This window comes from Rhipicephalus microplus, chromosome 8 (genome assembly GCF_043290135.1).
Source record: "Rhipicephalus microplus isolate Deutch F79 chromosome 8, USDA_Rmic, whole genome shotgun sequence".
In the NCBI taxonomy this organism is placed as follows: Eukaryota; Metazoa; Arthropoda; class Arachnida; order Ixodida; family Ixodidae; genus Rhipicephalus; species Rhipicephalus microplus.
The window spans coordinates 71,003,232-71,022,255 of NC_134707.1; the positions used below are offsets into that span (position 1 = coordinate 71,003,232).

A 19,024-nucleotide genomic window follows, 5' to 3' on the forward strand; every position below is an offset into this window, starting at 1 on the left:
GCTCTCAGCGTCATGTATGCGTACACGCGGCGCATATTAGGCGAATATTAAGCGCCTTTCCTCCTCCTCCCCCCTCCTGCATCGTCTCGGAAAGCCGTGAGAATTTTATGGTTACGAACTAACGGTTATTTTAAGGTTAAGAATGAACGGACGGATGGAAGCATGGACGGACTTACGGGCGCTTTGCCTCAATCATCATCATTCACTTCCTAGATATGCTGAGATTTTTTTAGTCAGTTTACTCTCATTTTGATGCTTCCCTGAATCCAAATGAATGCGATGCGTACAGGTTATTATAACTTTTTGCTGTTTATTTGACCTAGCGATGATATATGGCTTGGTGAGGCAAAATAAACAGCCTAAATGGCGAAAGATGCCCCGCTGCGGTGGTCTAGGGGATGAGGTACTCGGCTGCTGACCCCCAAGTCGCGGGATCGAATCCCGGCTGCGGCGGCTGCATTTCCGATGGAGGCGGAAATGTTGTAGGCCCGTGTGCTCAGATTTGGGTGCACGTTAAAGAACCCGAGGTGGTCTAAATTTCCGGAGCCTTCCACTATGGCATCTCTCATAATCATATGGTGGTTTTGGGACGTTAAACCCCAAATATCAATCAATAAATGGCGAAAGACGAAACATTGTCATGCGCTGAGAAAGAGCAAAGACAAATGATTGCACGTGAGTAGGCTGCAGCAGGCGTATTACCACGTAACTGGTTGTTACGACCGGACGGCAGCGCATTGTTTCGATCCATGATAGCGGTTTTCACGCCTAAATAGAGTGCAGCAGAACGACTATAAATAAAAGTGAAAAAGAATCGCAAGGACCCTACTGAAACGTTCCGTATGAAATCTTACGGAAAATATATGGACTCCGTAACATTTCCTTATCCTACATACGGAAAAATTATGGAGTTTTATGGAAATATACGGAAGTTGTATGGGATTTACGGAAAGCTTCTTATGGAGTATATGGAAGGATAAGGAAATTGTATGGCGTATACGGAAGGCTTTTTATGGAGTATACAGAAAGATAAGGAAAATGTATGGCATATATGGAAAGCTTTTTGTGGAGTATATGGAAGGATAAGGAACTTTTATGGCGTGGATGGAGTGAGTTTTATGGAAAATATGGAAAGATAAGGAAACTTATGGAGCATACGGAGAGTTCATTATGGAAGATATGGGAGGATAAGGAAAGTGTATGGAGCGTACAGAAGCTTTCATAAGGAAAATGCAGAATGTAAGGTCTTACGGAAATATACAGATTTTGTAAGGTGCTTACGAAAATGTGCAATTGTGTATGAAAGGCATGTGGATTGTTGCAAAAATGTGGAAACTCTACAGTTGTTGTCACATTTTCAGCAGAAAATGAGAGCTCTATAAAGTTATAAATGAATGCACAGTGACATATATAGAACAAAAGAATAACGCAGGCAAGTGTGTGTTGTCAGTCACCGCTGTTCGCCCTTTTCCAGAATGAATACAACTTCTGCAGATGACCAGGGGCTAATGTCTGTCACACGGAAAATGTGTAATTCACAAGAATGACAATAACTGTCATTTTACTTGCGTGCGCTGTCACACAAAAACAAATCAAGCAAGAAAAGCATAACTTCAAGGGCTCGTTTTTTGGTAGAAAGGTACAATAATAATGAGAACTAAATTCAATGTGAATGAACTTGTCAATATTAATAAAACTGTTCTCATTAACATTGGCAAAGAGAAATGTCATTTTAAAATATCGGCCATGAGCTTAGCTCTCCTGAGCACCGACAAAAGAAATGAATATCTATGAAAACTAATTGCATGTAGCCTAAAAATATTTTTTTTGATAGTATGTGCTCCTACATTATAAATACAGCTATACACAACTTGCCACAGCTTCATGACAGAAACGAGGTAGGGGCAGAGGGAGTGGTCAGAAAAATAATTAAGTATGAGAGCACAACTGATATGTTCGGACACATAATGGTGCTTATCAGTGATGCACGGATGGTCGTGTATAGAGCTGGGTCGTTTTGAGATTTTCAAAAGCATTGTTTCAGACCACCATGCAGATTACGCTTCAATTGTAGTGCTACATAAGACGCAACTTATGGGCCAGCTTTAATGAATAAGAAGATTATAGGTTAAACAAATGCTTTAAAATATATCATATCATGGGTGCATGGACGCATACAAGCTATGTAAAGCGCAATAAAGTGAGGACGCATGAGGTTCTCTTGATGCTTCATTTCTACATAGATGCTTCAACTGTGCTGCAAAGAAATTTAACCAATGTATGTGTGTGCAACAAGGTCCATTTTAAGCTATCTATATGTATATATAAAATTCCTACTGCGAGTTAAGCTACGTAGCACTCCATAACTCTTCCTTTTATTAAGGGCGATTTTTCAAAAAATCAACATTATTCATTTTCTGTCTGATGGCTTCGTGCCCGCTATTCTTGGTTTGGCTCGATCACAATTGTGCAGCCCTTATTTTGGAGGAATCAAAAAACATCAACCAAAATATATTTCGGAACTGCTTCTTGGTGATATGGCCTTCCCTCAGCTGCCACAGCTTGAGGTGAGTCATATAGCAAGTCTCGCGCATACCTAGGGCCTACCCTTGAAGAAACTGGTCTGGCTGTGAAATGCTCAGTTTTTTCTCGATTAATTTTTTTGGTTTGAGTTTTCTCAGTTCTTGACTCCCTTCGTGTCAGCATGCAGGTAAAATGACAGTTATTGTCATTCCTTGTGAACGACAGATTTTCGTGTGACAGACTTTAACACCTGGTCATCTGCAGAAGTTGTATTCATTCTGGAAAAGGGCGAACAGCGGTGACTGACAACACAGACTAGCCTGAATAATTCTTTTGTACTATATATGTCACTGTGCATTCATTTATAACTTTATAGAGCTCGGATTTCCTGCTGATAATGTGACAACAGCTGTAGAGTTTCCACAATTTTGCAACAATCCACATGCCTTTCATACACTATTGCACATTTTCGTAAGCACCTTACAAAATCTGTATATTTACGTAAGACCTTACGTTCTGCATTTTCCTTATAAAAGCTTCTGTACACTCCATACACTTTCCTTATCCTTCCTTATCTTCTATAATGAACTCTCCGTATGCTCCATAAGTTTCCTTATCTTTCCATATTTTCCATAAAACTCACTCCATCCACGCCAAAAAACTTCCTTATCCTTCCATATACTCCATAAAAAGCTTTCCATATATGCCATACATTTTCCTTATCTTTCCGTATACTCCTTAAAAAGCGTTCCGTATACGCCATACAATTTCCTTATCCTTCCATATACTCCATTAGAAGCATTCCGTAAATGCCATACAACTTTCGTATATTTCCATAAAACTCCATATTTTTTCCATATGTAGCATGAGGAAATGTTACGGAGTCCATATATTTTCCGTAAGATTTCATACGGAACGTTTCAGTAGGGAACCAGTAATCTGAAGAGCACCCTAATTCTTGTAAATGTGGTATGAATAGAGGGATGATGAATTCACGATACCCAGAACACAGCGTAGTACTCTATATAAGTGTAATCCTCACCACCAAAGGATAGCTCTAGCCCTACACATAAGGCGGTAGATGTCACTCCCACTAATTGCCTGAACTGTAAGCTTAAAGCACAATGCATAGAATGAGCATGCGGTTCCTTTGCTCATTTGACCATTATTGCAGAACTTGTGATGGCAAGTGTGTTCACGTCACAGGTATTTGGCCTTGAATGTGTGAAGGCCGACGCTTCGACTACCCTTGAGAATCAGTTCATTAAAATTTATGAACGTAACGCCTCATAGTTTTAGATAGCCACTTACAATGATAAATTTGACATAGACTTATGTAACTCTAGGTAAAACTTCATATATAACGTACACGTACTTCACAAAGTTCCAAACTCAACGACTATTGTATGACCTGGCTAATACCAACAGCGATCTATGTTGAAAAGGAATTAATAAAACGATTTTGCCATCCTATCCTTTTAACAGCGTTTGTGCTGAAATAGCTAGTTGGAAAAGCGAAAATGTTCTTTATTTGACAAAGGCAGTTTTTAAAATGTTTTTGGCTGCCTGCGCTTTCAGATGATCGCGTTTTAATTCTTAGGTGCCACAGTGATGACACTGGCTTTGAATTGAGGAGTTTGATGTCTCGTCAGTACGTGGTATAACAGACTTATGGTGGTGGTAGCGTTCTTAGACACTGGATAATGCTAGATGTGGCTGCGGCTGCTCTAGTAATTTTGGGTTTTGTGCGATGGACTGCACGGATCATCGACTTGGAGCTTTCTCTTTTAATTGCATGTTTTCCGCATAGTAACATATTGATGAGTGGTCAAAATGCCACTTACCATCTACCTCTTCTAGATCACGTGGACATGGTGTTATCTATATCTGGGCCACCATAGTGATCTTTGAGAATGCACAGGTAAACGCTGCAATAAGGAGCAGTCTTTAGGTACCCTTTGGGTGTAAACACCTTGATATCAGCTTTCAAGGAATCAACACTCCTGTTTAAGATTTAACCACTTTTTCTACATACGATTCCTTCCGTCCTTATTACTTTGGTGTGTTGAGCTTGAATTATAGATTCTGGCTCATTTTTAAAGAGGTGTGGCTTAAGAAGCGTTCGCGACCACCTTGCATGCATTACAAGGATGCGCTCACGAGTGTATGTTGGTAAAATAGTGCACCTTGGCATTAAAAAAAGGCGTGCAGCTTTTGATATGACGCTTGTTTTACCTAAAGTATGTTTGAGAGACTAGGGTTTTATTGTATACCCCGGTTGAAAGAGTCCGACAATCTTTTCTAAATGTTCAATAAGTGAAAGAAAACACAACTTGGCTGGCTTTTCCTTCTTTTATTACCACAAAACAGTTTTTGCACTGAAGGCTTTTTATTTAAGCTCTAAACTGACATAACGTTTCCTTTATTATCTCGAATGGTAGGTAAAAAGTACAGAAATAAAAAGTAGAAGACAGTGCTTCCTTTGTCGCACGTTTTACTTCGTGAGGAGGCATCCCACAATCCCAGTCTTTTTATGTTTTTATGCACTTGGAAATCCTGAAAGGGCAGGACAAGTGAAGTTAGAGATTTATATAAATCCAGCTACAACACAATTTGGTAACCTGAACTTCTATCTTATGTGTCTAGGGCTCTTGAAGCGCTAATTTTTTACTATATGTTTTCCTTGAAAATGCCATACTATAAGCTAACGCAGCAAATGAAAACGTTTTTTTTGCACAACAGCACTATTTGCATCACACTTCGTGCTCATTTATTGACTGCTGATGTTTTTTTTGCACAGCTACATCAAGTGTAATTTGAATACCGGCAACATCCGCTAAAGCAGCGTGTATCTCTGCCAAACTAATTTTCTTGCTGCACATTTATGCAATGCAAGGAAAAAAACAGGCAATTTACCTGCGCTTCAAATCTAACGCACGCCATATAAATGGCACCGGGTATTTTTTCTGACTCTAGAATAGACGGTAAAGCGCTTTGTCGGCATGAACGGAAGACACTCTGCATTGACGATCTGCCGCGATAATTTCAGCGGTACTGCTGCTCTATAACGACAAAACTAGGTAGAGTCAAAAGCAATAAAAGTTCTACGCGCATCGTAAAGACAATTTATATATGGCGTTTAGAGTAGCGTAAGTAGACAAGATTATGAAGGAAGTGGTGCAAAGTTGCCAAAGTTAGCGTTTCCTAGTAAGTTATTTCAAATTCACTGAAACTATCTACAAATCCGTGCAGTTTCGCATGCGAACTATGTTCCTTTCTTGTAAAGCATTCATGCCCCCCCCCCTCCTTCAAAATGAGGATGTGACACAAATGAAAGTACACCACGCGAAGTGATCGAACATCGTCTGAGAAAAGCGCTGCCAGGTGGGTTTATCACGGAGTGCGTGGACCAGACACAATAGGAATGCACAAAATACAAAAGCCGAATTGTGATTAAGCCACCTGAATTCACGCCGAAAATGTCACAATCCAGGAAGAGAAAACTAAAAAAACAAAAACAAGCATTTGGCCCTATCTTTGCTTGCTCTGTAGGACCAAGTTATCTAGCTTTCTTATGACTGTTCTTTATTTCGATAAAAATTATTAAGCACACTCTCGACTGTTTTATTGCAGTATGTATATATATATATATATATATATATATATATGCAGCAGAGGGAATAAGGGCTCCGTTTGCGGAAGACGCGTACTGTTCAAATGCAGTGAAGTAACAACTGGAACACTTGTTAGTCCATGCTCGTTTTGTGTAATCCTGCGCGTATACTTCGCCCGTCATTTGCGTCTAAAAAGCGCGCTTATGTGTCAAGATGTGAACGTTGTTTGTTCGCACTATGACATACTATATGTAGTTTCTTCGTACGTAGTTAGTGCTTTGGCAGGGCACTCCATGTTTGGATCTGCTCGCCATTTTTCTCATGAATCGCAACTTGTTCATCGCTACTCGCTTGCGGAAAAATTGTGACTTTTCAATTATTTTCTCTCATAGTAAAGCAGCCCACTCAAGACGTCCTCCTATCGGTTCCGCTTGCGCTGTCACTGCGTAATGAACATGTGATGAGAAAAACTGGCCCGGTATCTGCATGTTTCACTGCAAAAATCGTCAAAAGACGATAGATTTGCGTGTGGAGAGAGTAAAAAACGTTTACTTAATGTTCTGTGCGGGGAAACAGGTGAATTGTATTCTGGAAGCACTGCGTTAGAGAGTCTTGATCCGTGCAGCGAAGGCTAACGAGCGCATCGAGGCACGTTAAACACGAGCGCCATCTGGCAGTTATCTTCGAAAACGAAGGAAGAAGTGCGTGTCCGCGGAGAAAGATGTGTGCCTGTCGCCGAGGCGATTTGGCGTAGAACGCAAAGCGACGGGCAGGTGTCACCACCGTGTCGTCTTAGCAAAGCATTGGAAACACTTGCATTTTTGAGCATCGCGTTGCACTGTCAACGCAGCGTGATAAACGCTACGATCATTGAAATTACTTATGTTTGCTTTTTTCAGCAAAATTGCACACACACAAAATATTGACGTAGTGTCATGGTGCCTTATATATGCACAATAATGCTTTTTTTTGACAATCGCATAAGTATGAACGCTGAAACTTGAGCAGTATTGGTGGGCGCTGCGGACGGTGTTGGCTGTTAAAGGTATTGTTTGCTAACTTTAATGCCGTAATGAGGATTGTTACCACTGACAAACAGACAAAATGTACTCTAAATTGTTAAAAACTTTTTCTAAACACATGTACTGACAGGAAGACAGAATGACCAATATTTTGGCCTGGAAGGTCCCCAAGAAAGACTGTCGTCTTTAAAAACGACACCCTTCGCGATTGTGCATATGTAGTGGGGACTACCACTGGGTAGGTGGCGCACCGAAAAAGGGACCGTAGCAGGGAGTCGCGACATAACCCCACCGCTTACACATACGACCTGCTGCAGTGTTCCGTTACTGGCGTACGCACGTGAACCGTTCCCGTGTTTGATTTTGGCATGAACAGCTGGAGGAGCCCCAGCGGTCCTAATACTGCAGTGTTGTTAACTTCATGATTTGATACTTATTTTATCGTGAGCCAGCTTTCAGAGGAAGGCGCTAGAGGAAGAAAAGGAAAGCTCTGCAACGCAAATTGCGCCTACGGGTGTGGACTCGCTCGCTTGCTGGATTCCGTGCCGACCGGTTGTGCCCTCGGAATCTCGGACGACAGCGCAGCTCTGGCCCACTGGGCTGGTTCTACGCCACCTCCTGCCGCCGGTCCCCTACGACAACGTCAGCGCAGCTCTGGTCGACTGGATTAGCCCTACGCCATCTCCTGTCGCTGACAAGAGCTCTCGCAAGTGGTGCCCCGTCTTCGGACTCCTGTGACCGTGTTTTCATCTTTCCTATCTCTCTTATGTCTTCACTCGCTGCCCTAGCGCATCTATATATCTCTCTCTTTACCTTTAATCTTATCCTTTTAATCCCTCCTCATCCCATCCTTTGTGAGCTACTGTTGAGGTGTCGCACGCTGACGCAGACAGTTACGGGGCTCACTTTTTTCTTCTTTTCCCTCTTATAACCACACTCTCGCCTACGGGAGTGGCTTGGATATTCGGGCTTTGACTGTCAGTGTGAAAAAAGCCCCCTTTAGCACTTGTTTCTTTTAGCCATCATGGCACTTTCCAATGGAATGAATGACGATGACAATACACGTAGTCAGCAGCATGAGTTCGTTTCCCAGAAAAGCGATGATAGTGAGACTCACCATATCTTTTTTCTTCACGCTAAATGGCCAGTGTGGTCCATGTTGCGACCTTCGTGTCTCGGATTTCATTGTATTATCATTTATTTTTATTATATTGCTACACGTGTTATCTTGATGAGCTTCAAATATACCCACGAAGACTGTTATAAGCACTCATTACAGATCGCACCTCAGCGTTTGAGAACCTTCAAGTTTGTAGTGGATTATTTTGTTCAGATTGCGCAGGGCGTGCGAACACTCTAGATAATTTCAGAGTTGAGCGACTGCTAGTGATAAGGCTGGAAAGTTTGGCGCGTGATGTGTAGAAAACGCAGCGTCCCAACTATTAGGGGGAGATTGATAGCCAACGCTTTTTTCAGCGCGATCAGCGCTGGTGTATATTGCTGTAATCAGATTTTTTTGTTTAGAGGTCACAATTCCGCAAAATAAAAGTTTTACCTTGGACATACCGACCACTGCATTTGTCAAGGTCGCAACTACGTGAGAGTACTGCCACGAGGTGAAGCCTTCAGACACTTCTTTATACGCAATTATCGAAATAAAGAAACATCACTGAATTGAACGAATGGTACTTTGTTTTGTTAAACAAACAGAGCCTTGCCATTCAAGCGGGAAAAAGTGCCCAGTAAACTTATAACATTTTTTTTCTTTTTTTTACGGAAGAGGAATTAATAAGCTTGCTTTCTAAATGTTTTCGGGTTCCGACAACTTTAACCTTCCGTACGCTTGCATTGATTCACGCTTCTTCAAAAGAATATACATGATCCTGAAAGAAGTAGTCTTGGACACCATACTGCCAAGTTTTGGCTTGGTAGGAAGCTAAGAAATACGTACACAAAATTGGCGGAGGTGGAGGTGGGCGGGCAGGTACTCTTGGTCCACTGCCCAATCGTGCTCCTGTAACACAATTGGCATAACATTACAAAAAACGAAGTACATATCACAAACAAAAATTGCTATAATTTTGCCTAGTTAACTGCTATATCAGATTGGAAGCACACTCACATCTGTATTAGCAAGTTATAACATAATACGTGGTGGTAGATAACTGGATAAGATGGACGTTGTCAAGAAAAAAATACATTTTCATAACGTTGACTTTAGGTGGTTTACCTATGACAGAATAAGTGGTGGAATGATAAATATATTACCTGTGCGTCTAAACTGAGCAGTTTTCTACACCAATTAAAATGGTGGTATTATGAGGTATTATCAAAGAAATCATCTTCATAAACGTTGATTGATATGTGGGGTTCAACGTGCCAAAACCACCATATGAATATGACAGACGCCGTAGAGGAGGGCTCCGGAAATTTCAACCACCTGCGGTTCTTTAACGTGCACTGAAATCAGAGCACATGGGCCTACAACATTTCCGCCTCCATCAGAAATGCAGTCGCTGCAGCCGGGATTCGTTCCCGTGACCTGCGGCTCAGCAGCCGAATACCTTAGCCACTGGAACACCGCGGCGGGGTAACTTCATAAACAAGAGCAATACCATTGGTTAGAAAGAATCTGACACAGGATGATTAGAGGCCCATTCTCTGTGCATCGTACATGCTTTCCGGTATATAGGGCCCACCTTGGTAAACCTAATACCACAGGAAAGCCAATGTGAGTCACTGCACCTCTGTTTTTTTTCTTGCCCCCAGAGTGCCGGATCTGGCCAATCTGTCCATTGTGATCACTTAATGTTGTTGTCGAAATTGTATTGATGTTTTTGAAAAGCTGCAGCGGAACTCCTTTAGCCGTCAATATATAAGCGTCGCGTTCACTCATTTAGCAAACGAAATTCCTCAATAGTTTCTGAGGTTCAAATATGTAAGGCTATTAGCCTACCGAAGTATGGTAAATCATATCGTTTTTATTCAAACAAACCACACTGGCGGAATAAAAATTAATGCTACTACAGTGGGCAGTATACACACTACTCATGAATTCATATAAATTATGAAAATTTTTATGAAACGGTGCTTTCCTAGAATATCAAGAAAATTTTCTCTCTAATTGAATACAATTATTTTATATAAATTGATGTTCCAGTCAGCATAGCTAGCGGTATTTAACAAAAAAGAAAGACATTCGCCGACGTATTTGAAAGTTTTCCTCACTATAATATAAATGGTGTAGGTCCATGTGCTCAGATATGGGTGCACGTTAAAGAACAGCGGGTTGTCAAAAGTTCTGAAGCCCTCCACTACGGCGTCTCTCATAAATATATAGTTGTTTCGGGACATTGAACTTCACTGATAAATCGATCCTACATTGTTATATAGGAGCATGCGCAAAGAGCATTGGTTTTTGGCAGCTAGTGCACATTTTTGCGCGGATGCATTTCCGTAACGACAATTTCTGTTACGACACAAAGCTTTGTTGTAGTTAAAGTAGCTCGCTTACTTATGGTTCCTGCTTAAGGTGAATTCAAAGCAAAAAAAATAATACACCATCCGACAGAGAGTGAACACTGGTGCTCAATCGCTTTCAATCAAGGCGTCATCGTTCCAGGAGGTAAAAGGCAAAGGGTTAACATCGCAGTAGTAGGGTAACCTGTCTAGGCTCATGCCCACCAGTTTCTGGAATCTGAGCGGCACAGTCCACAGCTTGAGACGTTCAGATGCGAAGGCGTTCCAATTATGTTAATGCTCTTCTCGCTGAGGAGCGAGATATATAAGGCATATACACAACGCTTTGTGTATATGAGTTCGTGGAGCTGCGCGTATACCACCCAGCAACTATCTGCACAGGCCAAGTTCGGGATTTTATGCCCAAGTCAACCACGTCAACGGAACTTTTCCTTGTTGCATTTTCTTGTCACTTGCTCATATATATTGTCACTTGCACTCTCAAATCATGCCTGGTAGATTGCCACTATCCCTCGAGAGGAAGGTTTGTAACAGCTGCATCTTGCCGGTGCTTAGCTATCGAGCAGAAACATAGAGACTTACAAAGAGGGTTCACCTTAAATTGAGGATAACGCAGCGACCGATAAAAAGGTAAATTATAGGAGTAATCTCAAGCGACAAGAAGAGAGCAGAGCGCTTGCTTTGCCCATGGCATCATTTCACTGGCGATGGTGAAGAAGCTTCTGCAATACCGCGCCGCCGCGGTGGTCTAGTGGCTGAGGTAATCGGCTGCTGACCCGCTTGTTGCGAGATCGAATCCCGGCTGCAGCGGCTGCATTTCCGATGGAGGCGGAAATTTTGTAGACCTGTGTGCTCAGATTTCGGCGTACGTTAAAGAACCCTAGGTGGTCGAAATTTCTGGAGCCCTCTACTAGGGCGTCTCTCATAATCGTATGGTGTTTTGAGACCTTCAACGCCACATATCAATCAATGAAGCCTTTGCAATACTGATGTGCCTCGGAGACCTGCGTATCAGCAGCTGTAAATGGTGTATAAAGCGGCTCGTCACCGCAATACAGTATAGTGTATTCTGTTTCACGGAGCAGCTAAAGCCACCGCGAGCCACGGAGCGCGGTTTCGCAGGCTTTGAAGTCCAATCGCCCAGTACGAGAGAAATTTTAAATGCAAAGCATTTTTTTGCGTCCCAAAGACATTTTAAGCATCCATCCATCCATCCATATCCATCCATCCATCCATCCATATCCATCCATATCCATCCATATCCATCCATATCCATCCATACCCATCCATATACATCCATCCATCCATATCCATCCATATCCATCCATCCATCCATATCCATCCATCCATCCATCCATCCATATCCATCCATCCGTCCATCCATATCCATCCATCCGTTCATCCCTATCCATCCATCCGTCCATCCATTTCCGTCCGTCCATCCATATCCGTCCGTCCATCCATATCCGTCCGTCTATATCCGTCCGTCCGTCCGTCCGTCCGTCCATCCATCCATCCATCCATCCATCCATCCATCCATCCATCCATCCATCCATCCATCCATCCATATGTCTAGCCGCCTACGTTCTTTCCCTCGTGATCAGCCCCTAAACTTAGCGTAAACAATAAACAGTATGGGTGGGTAAAATGGTTTTACCATTATGACTCCCTATTCATGCCATAAATAATCTCACAATGCTGTCGCGTACATAGTCAAAACATTTTCGTCGGCTGGTATGGGCCACAAGTGATTCACAGTTTATTTATTAAACCAGAAACGGCGAGACTCGACATGATAACTTTAACGTGAGAGCGTTAAGAAAAAGCTGACATCAGTAGTGTTGACGCGGTGCCTTCAAAGAACAAATGTCAGGGTCTAAGCAGAAATGAAACCCCAGCAGCCAGCGTGGCAACGAAGTATTCTACTGCAGCTAGGGCAACGCTAGGTCTCAGAACTGTTTTCTAAGATGTCTCTTATGTTTGTCTTATGTATAAGGCTTACGCTGAAAGAGCAAGCGCTTTTTTTTCTTTTTAAATAACGTTATAATACTTTGTTTACACTGGGCAAGCAAACGTCGCAAATTTCAAGAACGTAATCACGTCATCCATTCGAAGCATATTCGACGCCTGTATTTCCCATAATTCCTGTGGTTTTACGAACACCACTGAAGGAGCCTTCATGAACAGTAGTGCAAGATTCCTCACTAGGTATTATAGTAAAAGTGTTGCTGTCATCAATCCACAGAAATTCACAGGTCTGTGGGCTGCGCTTTTAATTTGTCATCATCATCATTCTCTAATTGTTCGGGTCCAATTCAGGACGAAGTCCTCTGACTATCATCTCTAGGGGTGCAATTTCAGAACGATTCTATTTTTTTCTGGGCTTTTTGCCATTATTAGCCATCTGCTTTTGGTTGAAACGCGCCATTAGCTGCCTGCAATAGGCCTAAGCTTGGCTTCGACCAATCGCAGGCGGCTATTGAATGACGCAAAGCATAGAAAAAAAGAATAGATTCTTCTCCCGATTACATCTATGCTTACCCTATCCTACGCAAGCTGATTATTGTTTTCCTGCGAACTCCCTTATTTCGCCACTTGCAGTTAGAGCCCGCGTAATGCACCTACGTTAAAGAACTACCAAGAATTACTATTCTGAGCACTTTCTTTCAATCAGTCACGTCTTTCTGGTAGTATGCTCACAGCCCATATTGTTACTCGGGTTTCCTTGTTGGCGTCGAGCTTGGTTGAATTTGGTTATGTCGGTGTAATTAAAAGATGCGTTTATCTATATCTCAAACCTGATTGGGACGGTCCTCGTGAATCACATCAATTCCCTAATTTGCCCTGTTGGCCCTACAGATACGAAAATGAAGCAATTTACTTAACATTAGGAATGACTGTTTTAAATATTACTTTCTCCCATCAATCTACAGGAGTAACTGCGAAAGCATCAAATAAATTTCGCATTTCTCTGATATTTGGAGATTACAGGCGCATTTAATGAAACAAACACCCAGGGTATAACACACACGCACACACACACACACACACACACACACATATATATATATATATACATATATCCGCGCTAGGGAAAGTACCCAAACACCATCGAATTACTATGTTTCAATGTTTCTGCAAAACTAACAGCAAGTAAGTGTGACAACAAATTATATTCGCATAGCAGCGCGCGAAGACAAGATATTGCACACTGCAAGCTTCTACGGTGTATTAGAACTACTTATCTTCTAAAATGGAGCTCTTTCAGGCCACTCTATTCTTGATCCTGTCCGAGATAATGGTACCACAAAATCAATAACGCTGTTTAAATCAGGGTTACTGCCACACTACTGCACGCAGTAACGGATCGATAACTGAATTAGTTGCATAAATATGCCGGTATTTGAGTGCTGTAAAGGCCTCATTATGTACATACCGAATTTTGATGCAAATCGAGGCGGTGGTGGGCGTGGCGGAGGTACCTTTTTAATGTGCGCCTTGGGATGCTGGAGTGTAGTCGACAAACTATTTGGTCCTGTAAGATAGAAAATGGGCAACGTGTAAGACGCGAGAGTTAGAAAAAAAAACTTTCAAAGTCCTTAAAACAAAAAAATGTTAAAGAATGTACGCGTTGCCCTGTGTAATGAGATGAGGCCATTGTATTAGCGGCCACCATGTCCGCATTGATTAGTGTGAGCTATTTTAGCGAGATATGTTCAATCACTGAACAAAATATGAGTTGTGCATGGCCCGAACTTGCGACACAGGTTACATCTGCTTTTGAACAACAGCAAAGGAAGCACATACGCGGTGGAGAAGCATGTTCACTTGGGTTCGTTGACTTCATCTCATCTGCCCACGTTCGCCATATGCCTTCACCTTGCGTGTTTACTATCTGTTGGGCTTTAATCTGTTACTCCTAATGAGAAGCGGTTATTTTGCCACGTGAAGTTGAGTAACATCACAAGCCTAACGTGTTCTGCAGGGTTTTCTAAAGTTCTCCTCAGCTCGAGTGACTATATTTTTTGGAGTTTTGTGTTTTATTTTGACAGCAATATATGAACACTGTCGGCTGTATTTTTCTGTCACCGTCACCATCATGTGCCGGATACGTAAATGTATGTATATATTGGTAAATGCAGAAAAAAATAATAAAAAATCTTCAAGGCAACCACCGGGGATTCGAACCAGTGTTACCTCTCTCCTCAATGTGCTGCATCAAGCAAGTAGACCATGCCGCTAATACTGTTCATTCCTCAAACCACGAGCTATGTATATACGCCATTTACCATAGGCTTAGTGTCAATTTACTTAAGAAAACATTCTTGAAGAAACATTTCGACAGGGCATACGTGATTTACCTAAACATTGACGTGTACGATGACTTGATCAATGGAGGGGTGGGTTCACTGAAGCTCATACGATTAGATGAAAGAGACATACGAAAACAAATCTGGCTTTACTTTAGCTCTGAAGCAACAGAAAATATTGCTTGCGTTAAGTACAGTTCCATTCGGGACGTTCCTAGTTCCTCGGTTTCCTTTAGATGGACAAGCTCAACTCGCCACGCCAGTTGACTTGTGGTGACGCGTGCGCCGTTAAATTATCGCATGGCATTATCGTCGCAACACTGTACATCTCACCAGTATCTTCGCGGATTGAGGTCGTGAACTTCTTGCAGCACAACTTCTGTGCTGTGTGACTACAAGATGTGCCGGTGATAATCACATTAATGCACTTTGACATAATAACCAGTGTCTGGTCACGTTTCTTGATCTTGATATTAGACTCTGCCTTCTGTCGGACGTCATGAAGTCAACTAATAACAACACTTGTTTAGATATTGTGGTTATTGTATTACTGTCAATTCAAGCACAGTCGACCATGTTCACTACGTTCTGTATGGTTCCTTATTCTCCTAGCCTTACTTCGTATAGGAGCAAACATGCTGCTGGCGCGTTCATTGCTTCGGCATTGTTCCGAAACTGTGACTTTTTATGAGTGTCTTCAAATGAGAGGACATATAAGCACAATTTTCACCTTCATCTTTCACGTCGCGCACAGCAAAACCTTGCTTTTTGCTAGCGCGCAAATCATCTCTGTTTTATTTTAGTTGTTTTTAAAATAAAAAAAGCACTAAAACTTTAGCAAACTTCGCAATACGCATTCTAAGCCCGAAGAAACTGTGAAACTGGGCAACCTTCATTATTTCTCTTTGCTATTTTTCTTACCTATTGTCTTTCCTTTTTTTCCCCCTTTAGAACCGTTTTATATTTTTCTCTCTTTTTATTTCTGTTTGTTTCTTCTTTTGTAGATGTGGCTTTCTTTCTCTTTTCCAAACTTTCTAGTTTTTCTGCTATTTCTTCTTCTCCTAATGTTTCTTTATGCGCTTGTCTTGTCATTTGTTTTATCGTTATACGAAACCTAACCTGCGCTACGCTAAGCGCATAGTTCGGATTTGCTGACAATGATAAGCCATCATCCAGAAGACTCTCGATAAAACATACGAAGACCTCGGCATAAGCGTGCGCTGAATACGCTGCACAGAGAGTGTTAGGCCAAATACCGAATATAGCGTATCAGCGCATACCACGGCACAGAATAGCATACGACAGACCCACCCTTAAAGTACTGCGAGCTTAGGAAATGGTTTTTTTTTGTAAGGTTCCTCACCAAAACACTCGGTAGGAGTTGTTCGGTACCAAAACACTCCGTTGGAGTTGTTCGGTAAAATTTCCTGAACTGAATGAGCATGAAAAAGCAAAGCGATGAATCATGGTAAAAACCTAACATTTCAGTGACTTCGATGTGATATTTTTTTCCAGCTTTTGCTTACTTGCTACATTGCATGAGCCAGTGTCTCTAAATTACGGCAGTTACAGCAGAGAGTGGAACGTGTTAATGAAAGATATCTTTTATTCGTACAACTTGAAGGTGTCTTGCCTCAATGTTTTGAACACAGGCATGGCGAAATACCTGACGCACGTTTTGACTGCGGTAGAGTAATTAAGTCAACTCTCACTTGAGGGAACTTCAAGTGTTCCAACAAAATATTTCAGTGAACTGAAAATTGACTAAACATCATTATAGCTCTAGACTATGCGAGATTATTCGGCACATCATTTATTGAGTCAAAAGTCTAAAATATGATTTGTTTCAAAGCAATTCACTACTTTTCATTTAGACAACACGTCGTTCAAGCAAACCTGCCTGGATAACCTAAGATTTTGTGCACTACCTGTGAAAATGCTTGTTGCGTTTGCATGAAGTCTTGTAGCTTTCTATTATGCCCTCCAACCTCGGCTGGAGATACGGGAGTTGAAACTTCCCCAGCCTTTAAAACGTCTTCATTGCACTCCCGTTCTTCTGACTTTGAACTAACAAAAAAATATTCAGTCTGAAAGTTCCACACAAGTAACACGTTCACTGTGACGCTTCGCAAAGTCTTCTAACAAAGCCCTACTGTCAATACCAGCTGCAGGGCTGCAGAGGGCATTTTGGGCGTTCAAGCATCCCAAGGAGCGTTGGATGTCTTCCTTCTTGAAAATATCAAAACAGTCAACGATGGGCCTGTAGAATACTTTGGTGCCAGATTGAACGTTGCCATGACCTTTCCGTCCAAAACTTCCATTACAAGATTAGTCGTGTTGATGTTCCATCACCGCAACACGCCGCACATACCATCGGTATGTTCGCGAAAACTGCCCAGGGCTCCACGGGACACTCAGTCGACATGGACGTGGAGCACTTGCGTGTACTTCCGAAACCATCGTAGCAGCTCGTTATTTTGGCATAGTAGAATTTAAGGTGCTCGCCTACCACTTTGCTTCCGTTCACCATTTCGGCAGTGCCAGTGTTCCGCGGCTAACAGGAACGTGTCTTCGAGAGGGGTTCAAACATCAACTCAGTCGGCACGTTCATGCCTCTACAGCGCAACGAAAATGGCTGGTGACCTTCGACCACCTTCGCAATGCTTCGAAGGCATGGAATGCCTACAAAGGCGCCCGGCAGGCGCCCGGCAGAGTTCAAGGACGGAATGGTGTGCTAAGTTGACGAGTATTTTCCGCCCACTCCTTGACTCCGTTGATCCCATACCTGACAAGAGAGCCTTCATCCCGGATGGCACTTGCGAAACACACCTTATCTAAGCTGCAAGTTGGGTACCCACCAACTTATGCATCATTGGTAATAGAGCGCATGAAGACACCACCATCATGATCAATCGATGCCCTTGAGCCCCACAACAATCATCTTATCTGCTTGCCTCCCCCCCATAGTCGTCAGATAGATGCCCTGCAGTCCATTGCTGGTATCCGCCTCTGTGCCGATACATCACACCATGTCATCACTGGGTGCCCCGGCGCGGTGGTCTAGTGGCTAAGGTACTCGGCTGCTGACCCGCAGGTCGCGGGTTTGAATCCCGGCTGCGGCGGCTTCATTTCCGATGGAGGCGGAAATGTTGTAGGCCCGTGTGCTCAGACTTGGGTGCACGTTAAAGAACCCCAGGTGGTCAAAATTTCCGGAGCCCTCCACTACGGCGTCTCTCATAATCATATATATTGTCACGAGCGGTTGCAATGCACGGCGCATACAGCGCGAATGAACATTCAGAAAAAAGGTGAAGAAGGAAGACGACGTTGGGTGTGCTGTCTCGAGACCCCTTGTGGAAGTAAACGCGAACCATCCAGGCTCGCCTGTTTTTCAACCTTTTCGTGTACTTCTTGCGTGTAACATTTGGTGGAGCTGTGCTGGGTACCTCCCACGACCTACGACGGAGCCGTCAGCACCAGAACTTCGTAGAAGCCGTCGCCTTGCCGGACTTTCGCCATCGCGCCCCGACATGTCTCTGGAGCAAAATGACCCCCTCAGCAATGCCTCGGCAAGACCACCGCTGTATCAGCATTACCGAGAGCCACGGCCGTTCTCAGCAAAGCCAGGGGAAGACTTCGATGAATGGCTGACCCATTACGAAAGGGTAAGCCAATGCAACAACTGGAACCCGGCCAGCCAGCTCAGGCATGTCGTTTTTTATTTGACGGACACGGCCCTGGTTTGGTATGAAAACCACGCCGACACGCTTACTACATGGAGCAGTCTTATTGAAGAAATGAAGAAGTGCTTTAGCGACTCGGACACTAAGAAGAAACGAGCGGAAACAGCTTTAGCTCAGAGAGCTCAGGTGATCGGCGAGACTTGCACGACATATATTGAAGAAGTTCTCAAGCTGTGTAAGACCATCGACTCTCGAATGACCGAGGAAGATAAAGTGGGACACCTTTTAAAAGGTATTGCGGAAGACGTCTATAACTTCCTCATTGGAAAAGACAACCTGAACACCGTATCAGACGTGATTCGGCACTGCCGCACATTCGAGGCGCTGAAAAC

General features: G+C 42.8%; 1 protein-coding gene across 2 annotated transcripts in view; it reads right to left on the bottom strand.

Annotated features, from left to right (window-relative positions):
* Nucleotides 1-4,861: 4,861 nt before the first annotated feature.
* The window catches only part of LOC142768595 (uncharacterized), a 61,087-nt gene continuing 46,924 nt past the window's right edge, over nucleotides 4,862-19,024 (bottom strand). For both annotated transcript variants that reach the window (XM_075870597.1, XM_075870598.1), the window contains exons 6-8: nucleotides 14,076-14,174; nucleotides 9,111-9,173; nucleotides 4,862-5,079 (exon numbers count right to left, since the gene is read on the bottom strand). In XM_075870597.1, the coding sequence (XP_075726712.1) occupies nucleotides 5,078-5,079; nucleotides 9,111-9,173; nucleotides 14,076-14,174 (164 nt within the window). In that variant the 3' untranslated portion in view covers nucleotides 4,862-5,077. The remainder of the gene's footprint in view (nucleotides 5,080-9,110; nucleotides 9,174-14,075; nucleotides 14,175-19,024) is intronic.